Below are 24,767 nucleotides of genomic sequence, written 5' to 3'. Positions count from 1 at the left end.
AGACAGCCCCCTTGCATACTCTCAATTTACTAATTCCACTCCCCCCAATAGCAATCTACTTCCTCGTCATCTTCTCCATCATCATCCACGGCCTCTCAATCCCCTTCCTATCCGTCGTCTACCAAATACTCGGCGTCGAACCCGAAGTCGACCCGCTGGGTCCCGCCCTCGTCCGCCCGCTCAGCATAAACGCCCACCTGCCTCCGAACAGCCAGCTAGACATGAAGCAGCGCGCGATACTCATGTACAACCGGTTTTCGCGAACAAAGTTCCCGGCGCATATGGGGTGGGCGTTGCCGCATTTCAGATCTGTGCATACGGATGAGCGGGAGCAGGCGTTTCCTCGCGTTGAGAGCTTTCAGCTCGGGACTGTGGAGGGGGCGCCGACGAATGGGGTGTCTGCGACGGAGGGCGGGTTTGAGAGGCATCCGATTCGGTCGATTACGTAGGTGTGGAGGGGGGTTTCTTACCTCTTTTGTTTGGACGTGTCCACCTGCAGTGTTAAGCAAATGACGCATGTCTTGTTTGAAGGCTCTATAACCATCCTTTGGCGCTGTTGTGTTCGGTATTTGTTAAAGTGATTGTTATTGCATGGCGATTGGCGTTTAGATTCTGGATTGGTTTAGAAGGTTATAGAGATGTGGATTTTATAGTTTGGCCTACTTATATAGAGCCGTTGACATATTCACTCGCCCTTCAAGCTGATCAGGGGCGGAACTTTTTCATACCCTCTCAACGATCTACTACCTGATTTGGACACTTGTGGGTTCACAGGACGGACACCGTATCCTGTATGAGTGCATCGTATTACTGGGAAAAGCACAGTTTCCATAATGCGCGGAGGTTTGATCGTCTGAGGCAAATGCACCTGCAGCCACGGAGGCTGTGAAGATGGAGACTTAGTTGGGCCACGACCTCTCTGGAATGACAGTTCATCAAGGCAAAATTGAAATAGGCGCACGTACACAGACAAGATAGAATAGTAAGTATGCTTTTTGCCTATTACGTGGAGGGCTTATCTGCCGCGTCAGGGAGCAGGAAGGGTCCATATCGATGTCGTATATGTTGAAATGAATCCGATGCTTGGCCGGCCTCAAATCTACGTGCCCATAGCTCTGTCAATAGGGACAGGGCGTTCTTTAGTCCGCCACTTTCCTTCTCTGACGCGAGACCATGCTGGAATGACAGCAACAGAGCGTACCGTGGCGTATGCCGTGCATTATACAAGCATTTCTGTGCTACATCCAAGCCTGCTGCCCTCTACAGCACCGGACCTATTTTCATCCAAGGCTCAGGGACTATGAATCTTGCTTCATCTATGACTAGGTATAGCATCTCCCTATAATTCTGAATAAGCAAGGTATTAAATGCTTGCTCAGGCTCTCTTCAACTCCACGTCTAATTATTGTTCACGTTACAGACAAACTAAGTATCCCTGGAGAGAGGCGCGGGGTCAGAATTCAGGGGATCCTTGTTAATCGAGCAGGAACTGCAGCTGCCCATTGATGATCTCCCAAATATCAGGCCAGGAAGATTTCATCAGATCGCAGTTATGGTACCCTGAACATATAATATTAAATCAAGGCTGCGATGCTGAAAACTGAATGGCATCTTTTTGGGTCTGTTAATGAGATGCCCTCGGGGCGGGGTCCGGTTGTCCGGAACTGTAGCCCTATTTACAACTTGCAAGATCTACGTAGGTGGTCTGGCCTTGTCCGTGCGCGTCTCTGCGGGGAAATACTCGCCGGGAACTTCGGTGCTCTTTCTATAGGGTCCATCGAAGACCGGATTACATTTTGGGCTGACATGACCCTGTTCTTTTCAGCTGGACTTGGTCTCCCCACCCTGAGTCTGTGCTCTTGACAATCGTGTACCCTGATGAATGGATGACATCGAACCGGGACTAGCACCTTCGTACCTGGACTAGACATCGATGTCCCCGCATCACAGGAATCTGTGGGGTTGCTGGCCGCATTTCCTGCCCTCTGCTTTGTTGTATATTGTCTATTCGCACAGTTTCTTTGCTCCGGAGGTTCCTGGTGTCGGGATGTCCGGGTTTCTGGAGCACGTGCCGTCAAATTCTATTATGAACCGCACAGTCATTCATGAATTCAATTCACGAGCAGAGAGAGAGAGAGCAGTCTTAAAGCCAATGTTTTGTCCCTTCTCATGCTGGCTATAAATACAGCAGTCCTTTCATCCACGGTCTGGCCTTTCTTCAATCAAATCTATTCCAACAGTGCTTTACACCCTTGATCCTTACTTACCAGAGCGGGGATCACCATCCACAAAGATCAGAATTCAATATGAAGCTCACCTCTCTCCTCCCCCTCGCGCTACTCTTTGCTGCTGCCTCCGCGCACCCAAAGCCAAAGCCGAAGCTTGTTGCATGTTCCGGCCCCGGAAGTGTAACCATTCCCGCCCCTCTACTCATTATTCTACGTGCCATTTGGAAGCTTTCCTGAAAGCTAACACGCCAATTCCATATATCCAGATCTCTGCCGCCGCTGACGAACACGGCAAGTACTACCAAATCTGCGAGTGTCCCGAAGGCGTAAGTTCAAGCCCGTCCCATAATTCTCCCGCAAATCGAAGTGGCTCTATACTAGATACACTCTGTTGACACCGAAGACTAACCGTTGAATGACTTGCATGAATATAGACCGAACAAACCCTCCTCTACACTGTGGTATGTGCTCCTACCCTAGAAAATCACACAGGAATGATCTAGCCTCGCGCTCGGATACCCTCTCACACCATAGCAAGTGACGAGTCAGCTAACGTCAACCAAAACCCCCAGGCCGGACCCCCAGGCGGGTATTTCTGCGCCCCTGTCGAGTCAATTGAGGAGCCCACCACAGCAGAGGAGCCAAAAGACCATGGGCATTGACAGTTGACACAGGCCAAACATACCATACCATTAAGTTAGGGGGGCCTTACCGGCTTTGACTGAGCTTTAGCTTTTGGTGCAATAGGCTTCGTTTCTTATAGTACACTCACTTAATGATAAGAGTTCACGTTGTTACACTCATTTGTGCCCATCTTGTAGAGAGAGGCTAAGCTACTGGGTAGAAATCGAAGGGCCACCTGTGTGATTTCTCGCGGTGGCACAGACATTCTACAGCCACTGGCGTTGGATTAGCGATCAACATTCTCTTATCCAAGAATGCACTGCAACGTGTTGTCGTTTGCTTTCGGAACGGAATCGACATAAATCCATAGAGATCAAAATGTAGATCCAGTTCGCCCCTGTTGCGAACCAGGTTGATAGCTTGTGATGTTTTGCTTCATATGCGACCGCCCACGCTCAACCAAGGGATCCATATGTAGGTGTAGGTGTGTCTGGGCGTTCCGACTAGACGAATTTCACCTAGTTTGTGATCAGATTTGCATGCCTTTCCCCTCTTGGGGCTATAATTTGTGAGTATATGTTACCTGCATTGTAAAATATTCCTTACTATCTCTTTTGGACCTTCTCCTCGAGCTTCTAGCGATCTACGAGGGCTGACTGTCTGTCCAATGCAAAGGGAAGATATCTGTCTCGTTACGCTATCTACGTCACTCTTCCCCAACGTTTTGAGTTTGGGTTTTGGTTTATTATGCATTGTGCTACGAAAATGTACCACGTTATGCTGAAATTGGAAATAAGAATACATTCATTCATTACCAGACTATCATACAGTCACATTCACCACCTAAAACCACGACCGAAGCCCGCGCTCAAGCACAACACCACCAACACCAGCGAGCAGCACACCCCAGGTGTACTTATTGCCGAGCTCGCGGACATCAGGCCAGAAGCTGTTCTTCTCGGCGCGATACTGGGCGAACTCTGCGGCCTTGACAGGGTCTTCCTTTTCATACCGCTCGGCTTGAGTCTGCTCGTTCTCGCGGTCGCCGCCGACGAACCGCAGGAAAACGTAGTTTGCGATCGGGCCGAGTGCTGTGAGAGGGTGGAAGAGGCCGGCGCCGATGAGGAGAAGCGGGAAGGAGAAGTGGATGAGGGCGTCGCCAAGGTAGCTGGGGTTGTTAGTTTGGATTCTTGATGAGACATGGAGGGAAGCTTACTTGGGGTGCCGGACGATACTCCAGACGTTATCACGGCAGAGACCGGTTGACTTGCTCTTCTGGTGCTTTGCAAGCTGAGCGTCTGCGAGGACTTCGAGCGCGAAGCCAGCGGAGAAGAGGAAGACCGCGGCGGAGTGGAAGGCCGTTCCGTAGCTGGTGATTGGCGAGGATTGGATGCTGGCTGCGGACGCACGGAAGGGGAGGACGAATGGCAGGGAGATGACGGTCTGCGCGATGGCTTCAGGCAAGAACATGGTGTAGAGAGCCTTGTTCCAGAATCCCGGTTCCTTCTTGACGGCGTCGTAGCGAGGGTCGTCGGTGCCACGGCTCACACCGCGGGTGGCGATGCGGTGAAACAGGCGCAGACCCCAGGCTGTGATACCGCCGAGGAGCAGTTTCTCCGAGTAGCTGAGACTTGACCATGCGGATGAGACGGAAAGACCATTGTAGAAGACGCGGGTGCCGATGGCGCTCCACCAAGCGTTGGCGGTCATGCCGGTGGGCCAGAACCAGTCCTTTCCCTCGGCTCGGCCAGTGTAGCGGGCGACGCCATAAGCGATTGTTGAGAATGCAGCGTGGAAGCTGAAGGAGGGGAGAACTGCGGATTGCACCAAGCCAAGTGCGGTCACGCTGCTACCGGGGGGGAAGTTGGCGGCGTAGAGGTCCTGCTCGGCGCCGCTGCCGCTCCCTCCCAGTCTTTCTCCGGCATGAGGGTATCTTTGCTTAGCACCTTCGAAGGCACTACCGAATCGCGATGCGTAGACCTCTTGCTCTGCCCCTCGGACGTGTGAAGGGATGTGCTGTTGAATTTTGTCTTTTGCTTGATCGAATGTTTGGGAGCTGAAATGCTGGCCATAGACCTCCTGTTCTGAGCGGCCGTGGGAGAGATGCTGAGCGGCCCTGTCAATGGGCACAGGGCCGGTATCCAGCCGGCGGCCGTAAATATCCTGTTCAGCCATTGTGATTGTTTAAAGAGAGAGAAAGCACAAGGGGACCTCAATGGAAGTTGGAATAAATAAGGTGGTGTCATGTCAAGATTGCATCATTCCCCGCTGACGTCAATCCCCGGCATTCCGCCCCTAGCCGGCCTCAACATCGTAATATTCCAAGCTTCATGGTGAGGCCCTTTGGATTTCGTAGCGGGAGCTCAACTTGTTTTCATGACTCCTGCAACTATCCTATTCGCAATGAACATCTATTCAACACGTTGGTTGTACTGTCCCTGCGTCAATATATATATAACAGTAGCATTGTTACAGGGGATACCCAATCGAGTACAATTATAATAAGACAAGTGCTCTTAGAATATTCTATGTTTACATGAGAACCTCAAAATCGTTCCTCTATACTTACCTACAGGCGATATCTCATCAAACGCGCCCATCACCGGACAACCTTGGAAGGAAGCCCCCAAAGTCAGGCTGGACCTCCCTTTCCCACTCGGCCTAATTTAGCCCGTAGCCCTACATCCCGTCTATTCATGGTTTCAGGTCTGCACCATCGTTATGCCGTTCTTTTCAATGGGAGTGCAGCAGCGCATTACTTCAATTGATGCCATAAGACCAAGCATTTGATCGTTCCGGGTTAATGCTGGGTCACACTCAACATACCCTCAAATTCCAGTCGCAGACTAGCAGTGGTCACAACAGTCACTACTTGTGTAAACATCTGTTTGCTCTGAACTTAGGCTTGTCGTGCACCCTGTCCCCAGCCCAGGGAAGCTCAAGCGGGACCTCGATCTGAGTCTATGCGGCAAAGAACGAATGTCAGGTGAAAGGCAACCAAGAATTTCCACATGCCGATGCCTTGGGCAATGCGCGCAGATCTGTCACCTGAGAGTGTGTTTAGACATCAAACCGCCAGCAATTGGGAAGGTGGTCTCTAACTATTGTACAGGTACATAGTTACACTACATAATGCAAAGCGAACACGCGGTCTACTCGAAACTTCAGCATCGGACGGGGATGCAGCGTATTGCCCAGAATGGGAAACACCCTATGTCTACTTACGACAAAGTGACCAATTCTTCAGCCTTGCTAGCTGCATATGCGCCGTGACAACTCCGCAAAGTCTGCATATTAGGACGGGTGTTCCTTTATACTCGGCTTACGAGTCATGGCAAATAAGCAATAGGACGTGATGGAATCCATGCCTGCAAGCAGTTCCAAGACCGAACTCTGAAGTCCAGACATTGCCACTGACTGCCAGTGCATAACCTCAGCCAGCCACACAGGAACTCTCTAGCAGCAAACAAATACCACACATGGCAGCAATGTGATCACCGGGGTTTGAGGCGCAGATAACCATAAATGTGGCGTGTGACCACGAAAACGTTTCCACGTTCCATGCAGGTAAGACTGGTATGTGCAATGTCGGCTCTGGGTATCCGGCTCAGGTGCAGCCATTGGCTATCCTGTGTTTGTCGAAGCTGATTCCTTGTGGGGAAGTAGCATATGTTGTAATCAATCCTTTGGATAAAAGGGGAGGCGCGAGGCTGTAGTTGTTCACAGAAAGGCAACGTGCTGACGATCCCACACCAACTCAGACAGAGTACCTAGGTACCAGCCCTAAGACAGTCAAGATGAGAGAGCGAGAAGCGAGTACAGCTCACTAGATGGGCGAGGTCTAGATGTTTGCCTTCGAAAACAAGCTGCAGCCGCCAAGCTCACGAGACGAACTCGCCACAGATGAACCCCGCTTGTTCCTGTTGCAGCTTTCTCTTGAAGGATCAGAAGGTGCGCAGTACGAACATCTATCTACGCAGCTAGAGAATGGCAGACAGGGATCTCGCATCATGATCGAGCCGATATCCGACAGACAAATTCGACCGCATCTCATGAGTACCTACCAACATTCGAGGTATAAATACACAATGAAATAGTCCTCTTGAAAGGCAACAGCATCAACCATCACCATCACCATCATCATCCAACAGCAAAACCACCATCACAACCACCACCATGATGCGCCTCGAGACAATTGCCACCCTAGCCATCCTCACTACCGCATCCGCCTGGTCCCTCCCCTCCCCCCAATCATTCATCCCCCTCCCAACCTGCCTGAACCTCCGCACCATCCTCGAAGCAACCTCCATCCCCTCCATAACAAACACCTTCCTCACCGAAATCTGCGCCACCACCACCTCCCCCCTCCCCGTGACACAGGAAAGCTACACAACCCTCATCCGCCCCTTTGCCGAGCAGGTCATCCTGACCGAGTCAGCCAACATGGGCGCTCCGCATTTGAGCGGCAGCTACCTCACCCTGCTAGACTATCTGTTCAATCTCGCACACGGTGAGTGCGGGTTGAGCCAATTTGAAGCAGATGGGTGTGCGGCTAGTGCAGAGGAGTTAGAGGCTGTGGGGCAATGTATCCGTGCCAGGGGATGGCAGGTCGCGGTTGCGAATGCGTTGAGTATCTTGCCGTTGTTTTCGCTCGATGCGTGTAATCGGCAGGTGGAGTTTTTTGGCCGTGATGAGGTTGTCGGTGTGCTTGTGCCGGCTTATGCGAGGGAGTTTGCGGCGGGGCTTTGAATCCGCGCATGGGTAGGTAGCGATGGATGGATGGCTTGCTTATGGAACAGGAGGGGGAAGGACTGTGGGTGGTATGCACGAGGGAAGCGACGGTCTATAGGTATCTTATGATGATCAGGCGCGGAGGATAGGATGAATGGAACACAGTCTATGTTGCTTTCACCAGTGCGAGTAGAAGTAAACCCGCGATCAGCACACAGACAGGGATCGCCAAAGTCTTCTTGTCCACCCCGCTAGAAGACGCTGTTAATGGTTGACAGCTGTCCTCATCACCAATGGACGCCCAGCCCCTCCTTCGCTGCCATCCCATAAACACCCGAAACAGCTGCAAAAACCCAAGCTCCGGCCAGTTACAGTCCACAACCACAATCTCGCTCTGCTGGTGACACTGCCAGAGGAGAAAGTCACTCAGACGTTTTTCGCCCGAGGTGCGAACGACGATATCGAGCGGCGGACATCCAGCTGTGTACAGGTTCTGCTCGAGCGAATGCTCCGTAATGGACCCCGGATCCGTGGTCTCGTGAACAGTCCGACGGATGGCAGTCGTGATCTCCTCGCGCGAAGTGTACCCAACACAGAGATTAAGAACCGTTTCGGTGTTGTTGCTAGTTTCCTTGACGACACGCTGCAGACAATAGCGGACCTTCCCCGGCAGCAGATCCAACCGCCCAAGAACTTGCACTTTTGGTCTGTGGCCCAGTTCGGCGAGCTTCAAAACCTGCATGTTCATTATTGCCACGGCAATCGCCATGAGCGTCTCTAGCTGCTCGGGCGGGCGCTTGAAGTTCTCGGTGCTGAATGCGTAGACTGTGATGCACTTTACGCCGGATAAGAAGCAAGTATCAAGGGTCTGGCGAAACGATGTTAGCCTGATGAAGTTCTCCAGTATTGCAGTGACCGCAAATACCTGATTCAGCGTCTCAGCGCCTGAAAGGTATGCCTGCGCGATGGAGATGTTTTTGGCCTTGGCATACCGGCGGTTGCCGTCCATGATGAAAGCGACATGTTGTGGGATGGGCCCTACTCGCAGGACGTCAAGAAGGAAGCGTTTGAAGTGTCGTTGGATATGCGTGAGGTACACTTTCGACAGCTCTTTCCACTGTATGGAGGACGACATGGCGGTGTTCGAGATAGAAAATTGAAGAAAAGTTGACGTTGTACGACAAGGCAACCGTCGTTGCTAGACCACAGCGACGAAGCCCACGTCCTCACAGCCTGGAAAAAATCACTTGTCGTTTAATCAGCCTTCGCCGCGCTGATCTACTCCGCGGCCAATGCAGTTTGTTGCAGAAACTCTCTAGGCACGGAGGATGTCTCACTCGATGTTCCTTTTTGCTTTTTTAGGCCTCAAAACTGGAGCACCCAAAGCATGAGACTGCAGGTCTATCACTCCGCATATGCAGCTACTCCAAGAGCCCTCTGAAGGGCCAAACTGCTCTCCACAGGGTGATCGGTCACATCTGGTCTCTAAATGAGGGGTCAGTCCAGAGTACGATAACACCTCGGGATAAGAGAAACCCACAAACTGAGTGACTTCTTGCGCCCACTTTCTGACTCTAGCATTTCGCCGTAGGCCAGATTCCTTGAATGGTGATGTGCGCCGCGAGCGATACGACCAGCGAGCTTTTCGGCGTTGAGATTCTCGCTTGAGACGTCGGGGTCGGATGCGGTACCAGTACCACCAGGCGACCATGAGAGTCATGCCGAATGCAATTGCGAGACGACGTCGTCTCAGCAAGGCAGTGTTGATGGGCATCTTGTAAAATTTCGTGTTGTGACAGTTCTGAATTGCTTCAGGTTGATGGGCGGATATGGAAGCCGAGTTGACACTGTCGCGACACACACATTGCCGTGGTCTTGGCGCCCGCGCGCTCGCTACCACTAACCGGATTTGGACCCGCCGCGAGACGGCACTCACGTGACTCATCTCGCCCATGGGGTCGGTCCCCTCATTCATGTCCTACACAATAAGGCTGTTCGACGTGATCTAGCATAGTCCTCGGAGAGGTCTCTCCACCTTGGCCCTGCTTCTGTCTCTGCAGCTGCCTTTTGTTAACCGCTTATAGGCAAACCAAGCGATCTACGCTGTAACTACAAGCCCCGTACCATATTGGTCGTCATCAGATGGAGATTGTCACTTTACTCTGGCCATTTTGATCCCTATTGCCATTCATTGGGAGGTTGCTTGAACTACACTAACAGAGCAAAGCCATAACCCCGCTATCATCCGTTCTTACTCGGCGGCTCAACCACAATCGGCACCGCCAACGCCCCCTTCTCAACCGAACCCTCATCCTTTGTCTCCACAGATTGCCTCTCAACATCCCCCTTCCCACCCATAGGTTTACCCCTCCAAAACGACCCCCCAAAAGCCCTACACCCCCTCGCCAACCCCCGATACGCAAACACAAAAGGCGGCGCAACAAACCTCACCCCCCTCGCAAACCACTCATCCGGAAAAACCCTAACCACAACGCCCCAAGGCAAACTAAACAACGCAATAAGCACCGAGATCGCCCACTGCGGCCCATCAAGGCCATTCGGATCAATATCAAACACGCGGTTTCCGACAAAGATGATCGTAATCTGCAGTCCGATCATAATCGCGTTGATCACGATGAAGAACCAGTTCCGATGGATCCCTGCAAAGACGTTGAATTTGTTGTCGAGGCGTCGGCAGTTGAGCTCGTTGAAGATCTGCATCCAGACGAAGACGTTGAAGATGATCGTGTCGAGTTGCAGTTTTTCGGAGGGGATGGAGGTGTTGTAGTTTAGGATTTTGTTGCCGGAGAAGTATAGGACGAGGATTACGACGAGTTGGAAGATTGATTGGCCGATTATCATTTTCCACATCTGTCGGGATTGTTAGTTATATTGTGTTGTTAGTGGTGTCGGGGACTTGCATTCATGGTGATGAGAGGAGCGGACTTTGGTTGTGGTGGCCGGTCGAGGATGGCGTCGGTTGGGGGGTCGGTGGCAAGAGCTAGGGCAGCCATGGTGTCCATGATCAGGTTGATCTAGACGGTGAGTTAGCTTACGACTTTCAAGGTATATGGGAACGGATCTTCACTCACCCAGAGCAGCTGAACGGCTTTTAGAATAGGCTCCATGTTGTCGTCGTACATGGATGTGACGAACGACAGGATGACCGCTGTGATGTTGACGGTAATTTGAAACTGCGCAATGATTAGCCCCGGTCATCGTCAGACCAGACGAAACGTACCTGAAGAAACTTCTGCACGGCATCATTCACAGCCCGTCCCCATTTCAACGCCGTAACAATCGACGTGAAGTTATCATCCATAAGAATAATCTCCGACGCCTCCTTCGCTACCTCGGTACCAGAAATGCCCATCGAGAACCCAACATCCGCAGCTTTAAGCGCAGGCGCATCATTCGTACCATCACCGGTAACAGCAACCGTCTCCCCGAGCGCTTTCAGGCGTGAGACTAAAACACGTTTATCATCAGGCGACGAGCGAGCCAGAACCTGCAACCGGGGAATAATCCTGTCAAGCTCCGCTTCAGAGAGGTTGCGGAACTCAGGCCCCTCCATGATGATCCCATCTGTAAAGATACCGCATTCGATAGCGATAGACCGCGCAGTGATGATATTGTCACCTGTTACCATTCGTGTCGTGACGCCCGCACGCTTCGCATTCTGCACTGCAGCGGGGACTCCAGGGCGGACAGGGTCCTGGATACCGACGACGCCGAGGAGCGTCAAATCACCTAGGGGGACGTCGAGGTCGGGAAGGTCTTCGAAGTCCTTGTATACGATTCCGATGGTGCGGAGAGATTTCTGCGCGAATGAAGTAATGGCTTCCTCTGTACCATTGCGGTCTAGAGGTTCAATATTACCAGTTGATACATTCACCTGCGAGGAACAGAATCCGAGGACGATTTCCGATGCGCCCTTGACGAGGAGTCGGTACCCCGAGGGGACTCTGATGACGGCGGCCATGTACTTTTTGACAGAGCTGAAGGGCTCGATGAGCACGGTGTGTTCATTTGCTCGGGTTTCGGCCAGGGATTGCATGCCGAGATGGTCTTTTGCGAGTTGCAGTAACGCGGTTTCTGTTTTTGAGCCGATGAATGTGGTGGTGCCGTCTTGCTCTCCTTCGAAGGCGGTTGAGTTGATGGCGACGGACTGTGTTATTAGCGTTTTGCTCTCCGAAGAGAGGATGGAGGCCCAGGATGAGATGTCGGAGGTGAAGGTGGAAGTGCCGAAGCGGCCAGCGACGACGGTCATTTTATTTGTGGTCTGAAGGTCAGTAAAGAGCACTGGTGGTGGTTCTGCCGACGTACCAAAGTCCCTGTTTTATCCGAGCAGATGCATGTGGCATTGCCCATGGTCTCGCATGCCCTAAGCACACGCACAAGGTTGTTTTCTTTGAGCAGCCGCGTCGTCGCAAAAGCAAGCGCCAGGGTCACTGCAAGGGGCAGACCCTCAGGCACAGCAACGGCAATGATAGCGATGGCCACCACCAGCAGATCGACGAAGGTGGATGCCTTCTCCTCAGCAGGCCTAGTATCTCCTGGTAGGGACGCACAGAAGCGGAAGAGGAGGATGAAAAACATAAGCAACGAAGCACCACCACCGAGCTTTGCGATAGCGACAGCCAAGCCTTCCAACTTCCTCTGGAGCGGTGTTGACTCGGTGTCTGTCCGGATGGACATCATGATCTTGCCGAAGCTGCTGTTGACACCCACCGACGTACACAGGAACGTTCCCATCCCTACCAATTAGCCAATGTGTGCAACAAACACCGAAGATCTCTCACCTTCCACGACCCTCGACCCCGAAACAATAAAAGGATCCGGAACCTTGCCACTCCTCCCCTCCAGCTCAAAGACATCCGCGGCCGCAGTCTTCCTCAACGCATCCGACTCCCCCGTAGCAGACGACTCATCACACTTCACATTATGCCCCCCAATAAACACCCCATCCACCGGAACCAGATCCCCAGGCTCAAGATACAGCACATCCCCAACAACAACCTCATTAACATTAACCAGCATCGACCGTCCCGACCGCAACACCTTCACCTCCCGATTATCCTTCTTCGTATTGAGTTTCACAAACGCCTTCTCCTTCTGCCAGTCATTATGCGACGCAACCACCACAACGATTATCACCGCCGCCAGAATCGCAACACCCTCGACCCAATCGACAGGCGTAGGCTCCCCAGGCGCATGATGCACACCGACCGTCTCATATATCCCCAGCGCGAGGGAGATCGCCCCGGCGACTGTTAGCATGATCAGCACCGCTTCTTGTAATGTGATCCACGCAAGCCGCCATATCGACTTCGGTTTCTTCGGTGGGAGCTGGTTTCGGCCGTAGATGCGAGACCGGGCGTCGGATGGGCTTTGGCCCTGGCTTTTTGAGGTGCCTTGGGCGGAGAGCTCATCGACGCTAAGGCCGGCAGTGAGGTCGGCGTGGAGGCCACGAGCGAGACCTTCAATGCCGCCTAGGTCCCGAAGTGCATCGAGCGATTTGGGGTTCAGGAGATTGTTTAGCTGGTTAGGTGTGAATTCGAAGGGATTATCGGCGGCTGGGCGGTCGAGGTTGTTATGGAACTTCTGCTCGACGGACTGCTTTGACGCTGCATCGACAAAGCTGGGTGCGGCGGTCGTGCCATCTGTGCAGAATGACGGAGCTGCTGATGTGACGGTTTCTGCACCGCTCAGGGACTGCTGGCGAGGGTTTAGCAGTGCTGTTGGGTCGAGCAGGTTGCTGTCCGTCATGGTTGAGGTGTGAACTTGCTGTTAGAGGGAAATTGAGGCCGCCGGAGCCGGCGATCTCTAGATATATCAGCTCCGAAGGCTCATTCTGGCGGATCCCTGAGAAAGGATTGCATAATTTAGGGGTCTCTTGTTGGGGGTCTATAGGGACAAAGATGGCGTTCGTAGCAACTTATCAGATGCCACGAAAGTTTATGATTGGTTGCGGCTAAGCCCACTGCGGGCCGCAAAGTGGGGCTGGCGGCTGATGTAAGCGGACACGGAAGTCCGATGAAATTTTCTCCTGCTTTCACGATCGAGGTGAAGAACCAATGGGGGGGTGAGAGCGCGTCTCTGTTGTCGGAGACGGAAAGGAAGGTCGTATATATCTTGCTCGTTTGGTATATTAGATCCATGCGTTGTCGACCCTGCGGTAATCACTATGTCCAGCCGTGCGCAGTGATGCCAGCAAAATCTCTAAATGGATCAGATAACATATCGTACGACCTCAATCGATCTAATCCAGATCTCTCCAGATCTGAGAACCTTGGTAGCTTTCGCTATACGATCAGATAATGCAGGTTGGGGAAGTAGGGACCGACCGTAGTAAAAGCGCAGCCGCCCGTCGACCTCGTATAGGTTTCTCGCTGCCGATGAGCGATTTTCCCTGCATCACGCGGATCTGAAGCAGGTGTGGACAGCAAGCTAGCTTTCCATTGCAAGTTCAAACAGATCCAGGCCGAGCGATCCCTTGGCAGCATTTAGCTTCCTGACACCTGCGTGTGCTCGCATAATGGTTGCGTCCATGCAGCATTTCCCCTCAGCCATATGCTGTCCTAGAAGATTCTTCAGTGCTTCATCTCTCCGTTCCGCTTCAGTCAGAGGCAGGTTAGTCTAAATGCTAAAATACAACCGGGGACGGGTTTCGATCACCACCACATCCCTCGATGCTGGTGTTGGGAGATATCCAGCCAGCATGTCCACATGCAGGGACTCCGGACGGGAACTAGCGCCAAAGCATCGGGTTTCCGACTCTCCGGTCGCTCCTCTTTTTTCCCTCAAATACCTTTTCCGTCTCTCCGATTATGTCAATCTTGTAGATTCGAGCTATGCCTCCTCGGCGCGCATGCGATGTGTGCTACAAGCGAAAGGTTGATCTTCTTTCTTTTTCTGATACAAGCATAGGTATTGACATGTCCCCTGTCTAGATCCAATGCTCCATCAGGACGCGCGGCGACCCATGCGATTGGTGTAATGGTCAAGGCCTGACCTGCACCTTCGACAGGGTTATCCAGAAAGACCCAAATAAGAGGTACGTTCTTTGTCGGTTGAGGTGGTTCAGATTTGTGTCCAACTAGAATCTACAGGACCACATCCGATGTCGTGCAGGAGTTATCGCAGCGGGTAGAAGTGCTGGAAGAAGCTCTTCGGTCTGCACTGTCTACAAATACAAGTACGCCCGTTGTCGCTTCACCTTGGTCCGAGAGACCCATCCTCGAGCCATCAATACGTACTCCCTACTCTACAACATCCCCGACTACGGTTGCAGGCAGACAGCCCACAAGAAAACATTCTACCGCTCGCATCAATGACCAAAGAACGGAGTTATCTTCTGACGACCGCGCCTACAAGCTATCACGATGCCAGCTCGGCAGCAATTGGTACTTCAAAGGCGTCGGACTTTTCTCGCTGCGAGGGCGGCAATTGATTGCCGATGGTACAGGGCAGCGTGCGGTTCTGGAGGGGTTTGACATCTATGAGAATCCAGTTGGCAGCAGCCAATGTCTTGCTGATGCTCCACCGTCACAGCGATCACGATCGTTACCTTCCGAGTCAACGTGTCGGTATCTTTCCGGTGTTTTCCAACGGTCAAAGACTGCTATGCTCTTTCCAGTCCTTGACAGGAAACTATTTGAAGATACGATCATCAGAACATACGACGTGGAGGGTTTAGACTTGCTTTGTCAGGTCTCCGCAGAGGCCTGTGTCTGGTCCATGCTCGCCCTCTTCGCACGTACTGAAGAAGCTCGGCAGCTCGATTCTTTCCCTCAGGCAGAGGAATGCGTCCAGGAGGCCAAGCGCCTGTTGTATATCGTTGATGGTGCTGTCAACCTGGACATACTGCAAGCGACACTTCTACTAGTATGTTGCCTTGCACCCCTGTCGGCTATCTCCTCATACTGACACCACCCCAGTGGGCCTATCAAAAGATGAAGGGACAATGTCGAGATGCTTCAATTACCTTCACCAGCGCCTGCCGCATGGTCTGCGACCTCGGCGGCCATTTCCTCCTACCAGAGCTAGCCATTCTCCCCCAACACATCCCCACCTTCGACGACCACACAAGACTCCACATCCGAGGCCTCTTCTGGCTCTGCTACTGCTTCGACAAAGACACCTCCATCCGCAGCGACAGCCCCCCACTGCTCACCTCGGAGCACTGTGACCTCAGCGGCCCCGGCGAAACCCCCAGCCAGACAGAGCAATACAACCAATCGCGCGACACCAACCTGGCCAAAATAAAAGAAAACGCCAGCCGCCTCCTATGCTCCCCGCGAGCCTTTCGCTACACCGAAGCCGAGCTCCTCGCACACGTCCGCCAGCTCGACGACGAACTCGAGGCCTGGCGTCTCTCCATCGAACCACGCTACCGTCCCCGCCTATCTATACCCCCGGACTCCACTCTCTCCGCACCCCCAACCCTACCCCCAGAAGACCGCACACGGACAATAAACCTGCAACTCGACTACCTCTCCACCATGATCAACATCCACACCCTCGTCCGCAAATGCGGCGACCTAGCCCGGAATCTCCCCGACGACCTACACAGCGTCGTGCACTCCAGCGCGGATCTCTCAATCGAAGCAAGCCGATCCATCTTCCGGTTTCTAGACACCGTTGTAGACTTCTGGGGTGAAGAGTCGGTGTGGGTAGTCTCGCACTACGCGCCTATGGCAGCGATGCCGTTGTTCCTTAATATCTTGATCCATCCTGTCGGGAACCCGGCGGATAGCGATTTACAGATTTTGGCGTCGATAGGGGATATTACCAGACGGATACCGACTGAGAAACTTTCTGGAGGGGAGATCCAGCATATTCAGGTTATTGGGGAGTTTGTGATGCAGCTTATACAGCTGAGCCATAGTGCGGCGTGGAAGGTGAAGAGGGGGGAGAGGGAGGAGGATTTGGATATTATTCATCCATAGTTAGCTGGGGCTTGCTGCACAGTTGACCAAGATGGTTCAGGTGTGGATCCTTTCGGTAATGTTTGTACTTAATGAATGGAGTGAATTAGCGGCTTGCTTGCTGGGGATTGGATAGCTTGTCATAGCGACGGCATACACTCTCCCTAATATGCCAATGTGTACTTAGCTTGTGCCTAGGGCATTATTCAAGAGGCGAGAAGCGGTCAATGCTGATCTTCAGTGATATACTATATGCCGTCATGCTACCTCATACTCTATATACATAACGACATCCAGGGACTTGACCCTGGGCACAACTTCCGACTTCAGAAGAACATACAGCAACTCCTTTGCATACCCTGCCGCTGCATCGGTAGCGTACCGTCTCCAGCCCTTCTTCTTGTGTTTATCTGCATAATCAAATATACCACGAATTACCGAAGTCGGCAGCAGTTCCATGCCCCCTGCTGCCTTCATCTCAGCACATAAAGCATTGTACGCCTTTCTAAGAGTGCCTCAAGCAGCGCAGTTTCTCATGGGCCGGTTTCTGAACAGGTAAGGCCATAACGGACCACATGTCTTGGTTCATATCGCGCACCTCTCTTGAGCCCTGTCATATCGACATAAAGGTCATCTTTCCAGCGTGCGGTGTCTGAACCTTTATCCGTCACGCCTATTGCTTGCTGTGTGGCATGTCTACCGGGTAAGTGATTACAATTATCTCTAATAACTTGTTTCACTATGGCTGTCAGCTGATTATTACTCTCAGAGCGACAGTGATCGGAGCGGAGAATCGGAGGATCAAGGCGTAAGTGCTTCAGACTGTGGCCGCCCATTAGTACAGATCTCGAGAGCGTCTAAGTAGGCACCTAGCTCCATATAAGGCCCCCCAAACTAAATAAAATGATTCATCATGAGACTCTGATAGGTAATGCGTCCCTGATGGGACACATGTCTAAATCATAGGTATCTAGCTAATTACAATGGCGGAATTACTTCTCCGAACCCATATTAACAACAGCCTTGTTCGTCTTCCCCTTCACATACAACGTATATAGCCTGATCGCAGTTACAGCAACCATAAGCACCCATCTCCCACCCAACACTTCTGCCTGGCCCTCCGCCAACTTCAGTGTAAACGCATGTGTCAGCTTAGGCCACGCCACCACCCATTTCACAAAGGCAACTTGAGGCTCTTCCTCTTTGCCAACCCGAACCAACTCGAACCCCTTCTTCTTACCCCCCCTGACCTTCCTCCACGCAAAGTCCCCCCGTGACCCCTCATTGCCGACTTCAATCGAAAAGTAAAACGCAATATCACCGTTCAGCCCCGGCTCAGCGCGCATAATTTCCGTATCTAAATCCTCATCATCGGGCTTCAAACCCGCATCGGGATCACGCGACGGGAAAAAGACAATCCCATTCGGATTAAACGCATGCAACCCCGGCTCTTCATCACCAGCAGCCGCAAGGATCGAATCCTTGGAACTCATCCCATCACGCAGAACAAAGCCAGTTCTCATCCCCAGCGGCGGCCTGCCGCGGTAGCCGGTTTGCATTTCGATGAGGCACAGCCGATCTTTGGATGCTGTGCCGGCGCAGAGATTCATGGATCTGAGTTTTGTCCATTGCCCGTGCAGTGACATTGTTGAGGGGAGGGAGCCATAGCAGGTATCCTCATGGGACTCCATCATGAAATGGACTGATCAGGTTTGGGGGTTAGAGGAAGTTCGGCGGTTGGTGTTGGTGGATCAAGGTAGGATAGGATGCGAAGAGCAGATGGTGACCTCGGTGGCTTTCACCATGACTAGTGGTAGTAGCTCCGCCGCGTCGAGAATGAAGAATAATATCAGTTTATCACTGGGGGTGGGTCGAGTGCGAAGGGCCTCGATTGGTCTTCTGTTAAAGGTTGGGGTCTGCAGATCGCGGGGCCTGGGGGCCGAAAACAATTTAGGCGAAGTTTAATGATATACCTCGTATCAAGCAAAGGCCTATAAACGGCAGGTTAGCCGCTGAACCCTGGAAATTGGATACGCAAGAACATGGGCACTCTCTGAAATTAGGGTCTAAGGCTCTAAGCCACCCGGAAGCCAAGGATTCTGCAACACGCTTGTATAGCTTACCTTGATAAGCACTACTGCGAAGCAGTGACAGAAGAAGATTGCGAGTGCAGTGATTGACCAGAGCGATCTTATCTAGAAGAGACTACGTCACTCGCGTTTCGAATAATGTAAAGAAATTCTACCCAAAGTAAACAAGGCCCGACCCCACAGTGGCACAGAGACTACATGAGAATGCACTGCCTCTTCACATATCCATCCATGGCTTCTCTGTACGTTTCTGGAGACGTCATGCTCTCGAAAACTAGAAGACAAGTCAGCCGAACATAACCCAACAGTAACAGGAGCAAACTTACATTCCCTCTTCGCTTCCTTACTCTCAGCGGTATCATACCACAGTCTCAAGAGCCACGTCGCAACCAGTGCCTCTCTCACATCCTGCGGCACGCCATTCGTAATCTTCAAATAAAACCTGCCATCCTCTTTCCCCTCGAGCGCCACCTGTCCACCTTTGGAGTCGGCCCACTTGTAAGCAGTCGAACCAAGGCCCGCTTTCCCACGCGGTTGAATGTCAAACAGTACGAGCTGCTGAGCCCCCTCGTTGAATAAGGGTCTATCAGACGCGGTTTTTCCCGCGCTCAATAGTGCTTTGAAGGAGGGCTTCTGGAGGCGTGCTTCGGTAGCCTCGAGCCGGATGTTTCCTACTGTCTCTGGCACCACAGCGGTGATGTAGTACCGGGCAGGGATGTCGGTGCGGTACTGTGCGTGCTCGGGATGTACGAGGTAGAATAGATGTTGACGGCGCTGTTGCGGCGTAGTCCCGCTTCCTTCGACTTTATTACTCTCGTTCTCGACTCGCTCGAGCTTAACCGATGAGTTCTTATTCGGGATGGACCGTATGTCCGTGCTTAAAGTATAAAGTGGGGTTGAGGGGTCGTCCTCAGCGACGACGGATTGATCAGACAGGAAAAGGACCGCGGGGTCAAGGAGGATGTCCTTTTCAACGGGTTTCTTGAGGGACTCGGTGTCTGAATCCATTTTGTTATTGGGTTGGTTGTGTTTGAGAGTTCTTCGGCGGCAAGTGGTCCAGCGACCGATGTAGGGTGAAGACAAGTGCTGTAGTAGGTGAACCACGTGGTAAGAAGATGAGGCTCACCTTCTTCAACAGTCAACAGATACGAGAGAGTGTATGAGGCATTTTCCACGCGGGCGCTCGTCATACCTGCTTCGAGCAAAGGTGGCTGTGAGTGGGGGCGGACGGGGCGGGCCCTGCCGCCAAGACCCTTGGCTCAACCTTGGTCCCCGCCTTGCAGTAGAGTATACATTGCTAGTTACATCACATCTTTCGCGGTCAGGACATTCGTTGTCAGAAACTCAATCCAGACATACACATCCCAGTCATGCGGTCTGCCGCGAACGGGTTCCTTGCGGCCGCCCAGGTCGTGGCTACCTGTTTCATGACCTGGAAGGCTCTTTGTCTTTGGACCGGCACCCCATACCCCATCATGATAGTCACCACCGAGTCCATGCTTCCCGCGTTTGCCGTCGGAGACGTTCTGCTCATATCAAACCACGATCGAAAAGTTGAGATTGGCGACCTGCCGGTGTGCTGGTTACCCAATCGCGAGTTCCCGATGGTCCACCGGGTACATCGCGTGATGTATCCGGACGAAGAGGGAAACGACTTAGGCTCATTGTAGGTGGACTCTATTACCATGTTGCACTGATCTCAGCTGATCCGTCAGATCTAGACATCCACAACAATTCATTTTAACAAAGGGGGACAATAACCTTATCGATGATATGCTGCTGTATCCTGATGGTCAGGACTATCTCACCCGTGACGAGGTGCTCGGTTTTGTTAGAGGATATGTGCCCTTCATCGGATGGATAGTCCTCGTTCTACAAGACTTCAGACGGCTGGGAGAGCTCGCTACTATATTCTGGCCCGGTGTATCTAGATTAACTAGCTGAAAATGTATTTACATGTCGATGTTCAAGATACTGGGTGTAATAAAGCGTGGTAAATCTTGGGATAGATCCACAGCGGCGACACGCAGAAGAAGAAGACGAAGACCCAGACCATGCCCACAACCCTTCGGACCAGCGACGGCAAAACGAACGTCTGTGCCAATATCTTCGAGGCGCGTCTAAGAGATTTGTGAAATAGTGTCTCACAAGCAGCCGCGAAAAAACATATTTCAAAGAACAGGATGTCTCTGAACAGGGCGGCATCTCCCAACGCCCAACCGACCAAGGAATGAGAGAGACCAGAGATCGTGAAGACAAAAAATGCGATTGCTGTCTTTTCCAAGCTCGAGCCCGGCTGTAGACCCAGGATTTGCTTTGAGGCAAACCGCCCATAGAAAATGTACGTGGGAATGGTCAACTGGTGCCAGAATCTACCCCAGAACTTTCGCACGCTGTAGGCATTCGACGGGCTCCCGAAGAGACCAGGCCACTCGTCAGGACAGTCAAAGCGCAGGATGGCAACAAACACAATTGCTAGGAGGGAATGGTAGAACTCGAGGAAGAAGTAAGCGCGCCAAATCCATTGCACGGACATGATGGCTCGGACTTGCACTTGGTGTGACGATAGCTGCATGTGGAGCAATTCCGTCTCAGGCGAGAAGTCGGCGATGAGGACTCGGCCAAGAGCACGGATAAAGATCCTCTGGAAGATGAAGTGTTCGAACGACCATAATGCCGCTGCCTTTGCTAGCTTCGTAAAAGCGAAGCGTGTTAAATTGTTGAGGCTAATGTCACTCGACGTAGTCTGTCTGTCTAGACGCGAGTTCGAAAGGCGGATTGGTAGATGCCGAGGATTATTCCATGTCCGATAGCAATCAAGAAATGTTGGACTCCATTCCTTATTTGTGGCTCTGGCCTCTGGACTAATACCATGGGTCTCAAAAACAAGGATTTGCGCCGAGTAAAGGAGGTAAAAGACCAGGAGGCTTGCAAACGTGCTGTCAGCTCCTATCAGCCATGACAACCTGTGGGACGAGGCCAACGCGAGTAGCGAGAGTGACCAGACTGGGACCAGAAGCAGGACTCGAATTTGGCGACGTTGCCTAAGGCCGAATGTGGTGAGGCCGCTCGCTATCGCGTAGTAAAGCAAGGGTAGAAGTGAATAGGGATCCATGGCTGAGTCTTCGGGTATGAGGCAACTGAAAGATGAGATCGATTGGATCCGATATTGATATGATGATACTGAAGAGCTGCTTAGTTTCAGTAACAGAAATAGTCGACTTTGCCTTCCTGAGCAATCCCAGACCACCAGTACAAACTAGAAGTCAGTCCAGATATCCCAGAAGCCAACCTGCCCCTCTGAGAACCTACGCCACGTACGTAATCCCCTCACCTATATGATCCAACAATGTACCTGCCAAAACAACAAGCATCCTATGGCTTGCTGGGCAATGGCCCCTACCTTGGCTGAGAAACTTGAATTGGTAGAGTACCCCGTGGACCCTCGCTACTATAAGGTTGGGGGCCAAACACCGCTAGCTTCGCCGCTCAGGCGCTCTTCCAAGTTCCTGCAGACCCTGAGAGACCCGTTTGCTTCGGACATTTCTCTAATTGGTCTCCCCGTCAATCTCACACGGAGTCTGTCCGAGAGAAGCGTCAACCTCCGCGGGCGAAGCATATTGCTTGGCAGCGACCCGCTCCTTTGGGGCGAGAATGTGGATGCGCCGATCTGTATACTTCGTATGACCTGCTCAGTTTGAGAATTGCCAAGCGGCAAGTACACGCCGACGATGAAGGCATGTCAGTTTGGTACTTGGACAAGATTTCGACCCACGCTTGTATTCTAACAAAACCGCCCCCATCTACCTCTACAGAGCGTGACTTACTCAGTAACCCTAATTCTAGCGCTATCCTTGGGGGCGATACTTGGCGTTTGCATTGAAACACAGCATTGATGCTCGAACAGCTTCAACCAACAGCCAAGACCCTGACCAGGCCAGGAGCTACCATGACTTCGCGAACACTCACCCAACACCTTCAGCTCAGCCTCCATCGTCTCGACCATGGAAGGTGACGCGAGCTAGATACCTTGAAGTGCCTCAATCCACTGTCTGCAAAGAGATATAAAAACCCCTTCACCTCACCTCATCTTCGTCCTCCATCCTCATCATCATCCTCTCTCAGCAGAACAACAAAGCCTCACAAGCCAAACCCACAATCCTCAACCAAACCACCAACTCTTCACCTCTCAACTAAATCAAAATGGTCTCCTTCAAAGTCCTCGGTGCCGCCACCGCCGCCTACTTCCTCGGCCAGCAAGTCCAGTGCCCCTTCATCGCCGTCCCCCTCGTTGCCGACGCCGTCGCCATGACCGTCGCCCAGGTCGGCTCTGCCGCCGCCAGCTTCGGCGGTGCCATTGCCGCCGCGCAATTCGCTAAGGCCCGCGGTCTCCCTCTGAACGGCCGTGCCGTTGCCATCAGCGCCCCCGCCGGCGTGCCCCAGTACAACTTCGACATGTGCGTGGACAGCTTGATGGACCCTGCCGTCACTGTCACTGTCACCGGCCCAGTCCAGAACAACGGTAAGTTCTCACAACGTAAAGACAAAAAAAGGGCGATCTGACTAACGTCCACCTGCAACAGGCGTTCAAATTGATGGCCTCCCCAATAACTGCATGGTCCTTAACAGCGTCTTCACCGGCGATGGCCTTATCCCTACCCCCTGTGGCTCTGCTTGCCTTCTGTACAACAACCTCAACGCCGACCAGTACGGCCAGATGCAGTCTATCCTCGGCCAGGTGCAGGCTCTCTAAACGTCTACGCTGGGGCTTCGCTCATAGCGGTTATGCCGGTCGATATGGATTCTGGTGGTGTTTGCTTTGTTGATTGACTGCTGTAGATAATGCAGTGAATGTTATGGCTTTGTATATAGTTTGGGTGTATATATGACAATGACAATTCAACCCAAGTCCAACACTGAACCTGCGGCTTACCATGCTACTGTAACCGTTGCGCTTTGAGTGCCATATAAGTTGTTTGACTGGCCCAGCAGCACGAAGATCTTCCAGGATCACATGCCAATCACTGTACGCGCTAAATAGCCACTCGGCGGATATCTTTATACATATTAAAGGGTCCCGTAAAGAGGGCTCAGAGTTGCTGCACAGATAGAATACCTGTGAGCGTAACAAGGACCCCAGTATGATGCCCCGACTAAACCCGGCCAAAAGAGTATGGTAGTAACCGTGACAACGGCTCACCACAACTGAAGCACAGGACATACGTCGGCGGTTATTCTGACGGTGGAAAGAGTAGTTAACGTTTCGCCTCTTCTCCACGACGCACGTATCGAAAAGCCGCTTTGGAATTGCCTTGGTGATGTACGCGACTTTAAAGCCGGTCAATGGCATAATCTGGGACGATAGGGTTGACACCCGCGGCCATGCTGGCGCACAGGCCGGAGGCACAAGGATTACCAGGGGCTTTGGGAGCAATTCCACGGTTCAGGTGCAACGACATTGGCGGAGATGTTCAAAGAGAGCGACGAGCGACACAGGGAAATCGGAAAAGGGCGATCTAAAATGAATTGGCCAAGTTGAACAAGTCTGTCTTCACTGTCAACAACAGAGGGCTATAGTTACAGTCTGGTGGTAGGTGGCGGTGTGTAGGCGTACGATTTTCACGAGAGCAATCTGGTCAAGAGACTTTATTCAGTCACGTCAGTTATTTAAATAGCACATTCTATTCCTGAGTAGTTTCAAGTTCATGTCAGATATTTGTTTAGCAACTTCAGGTTGTAGGATATCTCTCTGTGCCATTTGAAGTTCTCGGAGCATTCCTGGTATCTCTTCGGGATGATCAGCCTGTAACTTCTTTCTAAGGGATCTCTTACTGCGTTACAAATGGTAGAGTATCTTGTGGTATAGTTATGGAACGCGAAGTCGGTTGTTATCGTAGTTGGGCAGTTGAAAAATATATATTTTCCGACCATCAAAGTAGAAACAGGCTTAACGGGAGAGACGGTATGCAGATTGACCTTGCTCAATCACACTCTCCAAGTGAGTAACAGAAGCTATGGCCAGATAAAGACTTCTCCTAGAATGACCTGATCACAAGTGGTCTACGGAGTTTACTTGCTCGGGGTGTGCGGATGCTTTGCATGTGATCGAGGATGGCGCCTAAGGCCGCAAATTTTCGATCTACGAGAGGACTAGTAATCTCCGA

General features: G+C 52.1%; 14 protein-coding genes across 14 annotated transcripts; 6 read left to right on the top strand and 8 right to left on the bottom strand.

Annotated features, from left to right (window-relative positions):
* Nucleotides 1-53: 53 nt before the first annotated feature.
* On the top strand, nt 54-449 carry BJY04DRAFT_222892 (uncharacterized protein; the record flags this gene model as incomplete). Its single annotated transcript, XM_073717533.1, has 1 exon — nt 54-449. A coding segment is annotated over one exon (396 nt), but the record flags the coding sequence as incomplete, so codon positions are not given.
* Nucleotides 450-2,306: 1,857 nt separating this feature from the next.
* Nucleotides 2,307-2,890, top strand: BJY04DRAFT_222891 (uncharacterized protein; the record flags this gene model as incomplete). The annotated part of the gene is made up of 4 exons (XM_073717532.1): nt 2,307-2,408; nt 2,495-2,554; nt 2,663-2,689; nt 2,801-2,890. The coding sequence occupies 4 exons, from the start codon at nt 2,307-2,309 to the stop codon at nt 2,888-2,890; spliced, it is 279 nt and encodes a 92-aa protein (XP_073566530.1).
* Nucleotides 2,891-3,529: 639 nt separating this feature from the next.
* BJY04DRAFT_199643 (DUF1295 domain protein) lies at nt 3,530-5,041 on the bottom strand. The gene is made up of 2 exons (XM_073712800.1): nt 4,069-5,041; nt 3,530-4,020 (listed from the first exon to the last, which is right to left on the bottom strand). Exons 1-2 carry the CDS (start codon nt 5,025-5,027, stop codon nt 3,696-3,698), a joined length of 1,284 nt encoding a protein of 427 aa, XP_073566529.1. The 5' UTR covers nt 5,028-5,041; the 3' UTR covers nt 3,530-3,695.
* A 2,081-nt stretch (nt 5,042-7,122) lies between these two features.
* Nucleotides 7,123-8,015, top strand: BJY04DRAFT_199641 (uncharacterized protein). The gene has a single exon (XM_073712799.1). The coding sequence runs from the start codon at nt 7,296-7,298 to the stop codon at nt 7,599-7,601; it is 306 nt and encodes a 101-aa protein (XP_073566528.1). The 5' UTR covers nt 7,123-7,295; the 3' UTR covers nt 7,602-8,015.
* Nucleotides 7,750-8,718, bottom strand: BJY04DRAFT_231474 (undecaprenyl diphosphate synthase family protein; the record flags this gene model as incomplete). Its single annotated transcript, XM_073719543.1, has 3 exons — nt 7,750-7,844; nt 7,875-8,451; nt 8,509-8,718. 3 exons carry the CDS (start codon nt 8,716-8,718, stop codon nt 7,750-7,752), a joined length of 882 nt encoding a protein of 293 aa, XP_073566527.1.
* Nucleotides 8,719-9,824: 1,106 nt separating this feature from the next.
* Nucleotides 9,825-10,445, bottom strand: BJY04DRAFT_222886 (cation-translocating P-type ATPase C-terminal domain-containing protein; the record flags this gene model as incomplete). Its single annotated transcript, XM_073717531.1, has 1 exon — nt 9,825-10,445. The coding sequence occupies one exon, from the start codon at nt 10,443-10,445 to the stop codon at nt 9,825-9,827; it is 621 nt and encodes a 206-aa protein (XP_073566526.1).
* Nucleotides 10,446-10,483: 38 nt separating this feature from the next.
* Nucleotides 10,484-13,352, bottom strand: BJY04DRAFT_222885 (uncharacterized protein; the record flags this gene model as incomplete). Its single annotated transcript, XM_073717530.1, has 5 exons — nt 10,484-10,618; nt 10,676-10,777; nt 10,825-11,865; nt 11,910-12,340; nt 12,386-13,352. The coding sequence occupies 5 exons, from the start codon at nt 13,350-13,352 to the stop codon at nt 10,484-10,486; spliced, it is 2,676 nt and encodes an 891-aa protein (XP_073566525.1).
* Nucleotides 13,353-14,437: 1,085 nt separating this feature from the next.
* Nucleotides 14,438-16,534, top strand: BJY04DRAFT_231470 (Zn(II)2Cys6 transcription factor; the record flags this gene model as incomplete). Its single annotated transcript, XM_073719542.1, has 4 exons — nt 14,438-14,479; nt 14,537-14,640; nt 14,696-15,470; nt 15,524-16,534. The coding sequence occupies 4 exons, from the start codon at nt 14,438-14,440 to the stop codon at nt 16,532-16,534; spliced, it is 1,932 nt and encodes a 643-aa protein (XP_073566524.1).
* A 971-nt stretch (nt 16,535-17,505) lies between these two features.
* BJY04DRAFT_222883 (uncharacterized protein) lies at nt 17,506-18,204 on the bottom strand (the record flags this gene model as incomplete). Its single annotated transcript, XM_073717529.1, has 1 exon — nt 17,506-18,204. One exon carries the CDS (start codon nt 18,202-18,204, stop codon nt 17,506-17,508), a length of 699 nt encoding a protein of 232 aa, XP_073566523.1.
* A 400-nt stretch (nt 18,205-18,604) lies between these two features.
* On the bottom strand, nt 18,605-19,730 carry BJY04DRAFT_199638 (uncharacterized protein). Its single transcript, XM_073712798.1, has 2 exons — nt 18,930-19,730; nt 18,605-18,877 (listed from the first exon to the last, which is right to left on the bottom strand). The coding sequence occupies exons 1-2, from the start codon at nt 19,609-19,611 to the stop codon at nt 18,798-18,800; spliced, it is 762 nt and encodes a 253-aa protein (XP_073566522.1). The 5' UTR covers nt 19,612-19,730; the 3' UTR covers nt 18,605-18,797.
* A 243-nt stretch (nt 19,731-19,973) lies between these two features.
* BJY04DRAFT_222881 (uncharacterized protein) lies at nt 19,974-20,547 on the top strand (the record flags this gene model as incomplete). The annotated part of the gene is made up of 2 exons (XM_073717528.1): nt 19,974-20,269; nt 20,325-20,547. The coding sequence occupies 2 exons, from the start codon at nt 19,974-19,976 to the stop codon at nt 20,545-20,547; spliced, it is 519 nt and encodes a 172-aa protein (XP_073566521.1).
* A 22-nt stretch (nt 20,548-20,569) lies between these two features.
* Nucleotides 20,570-21,718, bottom strand: BJY04DRAFT_222880 (wax synthase family protein; the record flags this gene model as incomplete). The annotated part of the gene is made up of 1 exon (XM_073717527.1): nt 20,570-21,718. The coding sequence occupies one exon, from the start codon at nt 21,716-21,718 to the stop codon at nt 20,570-20,572; it is 1,149 nt and encodes a 382-aa protein (XP_073566520.1).
* A 1,088-nt stretch (nt 21,719-22,806) lies between these two features.
* BJY04DRAFT_222879 (uncharacterized protein) lies at nt 22,807-23,356 on the top strand (the record flags this gene model as incomplete). Its single annotated transcript, XM_073717526.1, has 2 exons — nt 22,807-23,125; nt 23,187-23,356. The coding sequence occupies 2 exons, from the start codon at nt 22,807-22,809 to the stop codon at nt 23,354-23,356; spliced, it is 489 nt and encodes a 162-aa protein (XP_073566519.1).
* Nucleotides 23,271-24,651, bottom strand: BJY04DRAFT_199636 (uncharacterized protein). Its single transcript, XM_073712797.1, has 2 exons — nt 24,444-24,651; nt 23,271-24,390 (listed from the first exon to the last, which is right to left on the bottom strand). The coding sequence occupies exon 2, from the start codon at nt 23,951-23,953 to the stop codon at nt 23,387-23,389; it is 567 nt and encodes a 188-aa protein (XP_073566518.1). The 5' UTR covers nt 23,954-24,390; nt 24,444-24,651; the 3' UTR covers nt 23,271-23,386.
* Between the last annotated feature and the right edge of the window lie 116 nt (nt 24,652-24,767).

The sequence above is a fragment of the Aspergillus karnatakaensis genome (assembly GCF_047715665.1).
Source record: "Aspergillus karnatakaensis strain CBS 102800 unplaced genomic scaffold BJY04scaffold_64, whole genome shotgun sequence".
Taxonomy (NCBI): domain Eukaryota; kingdom Fungi; phylum Ascomycota; class Eurotiomycetes; order Eurotiales; family Aspergillaceae; genus Aspergillus; species Aspergillus karnatakaensis.
The sequence above is the reverse complement of the archived record's forward strand: the minus strand, read 5'-3'. Positions and strand labels throughout refer to the sequence as shown.

Excerpts from the sequence above, each read along its gene's own strand:
- BJY04DRAFT_199643 (XM_073712800.1), bottom strand. The coding sequence starts at position 5,027 with ATGGCTGAACAGGATATTTACGGCCGCCGGCTGGATACCGGCCCTGTG. Across the intron at positions 4,021-4,068 it reads AGTATCGTCCGGCACCCCAA|CTACCTTGGCGACGCCCTCA; the intron begins GTAAGCTTCCCT and ends TAACAACCCCAG.
- BJY04DRAFT_199641 (XM_073712799.1), top strand. The coding sequence starts at position 7,296 with ATGGGCGCTCCGCATTTGAGCGGCAGCTACCTCACCCTGCTAGACTAT.
- BJY04DRAFT_199638 (XM_073712798.1), bottom strand. The coding sequence starts at position 19,611 with ATGGATTCAGACACCGAGTCCCTCAAGAAACCCGTTGAAAAGGACATC. Across the intron at positions 18,878-18,929 it reads TAAGGAAGCGAAGAGGGAAT|TTTTCGAGAGCATGACGTCT; the intron begins GTAAGTTTGCTC and ends CTTGTCTTCTAG.
- BJY04DRAFT_199636 (XM_073712797.1), bottom strand. The coding sequence starts at position 23,953 with ATGCCATTGACCGGCTTTAAAGTCGCGTACATCACCAAGGCAATTCCA.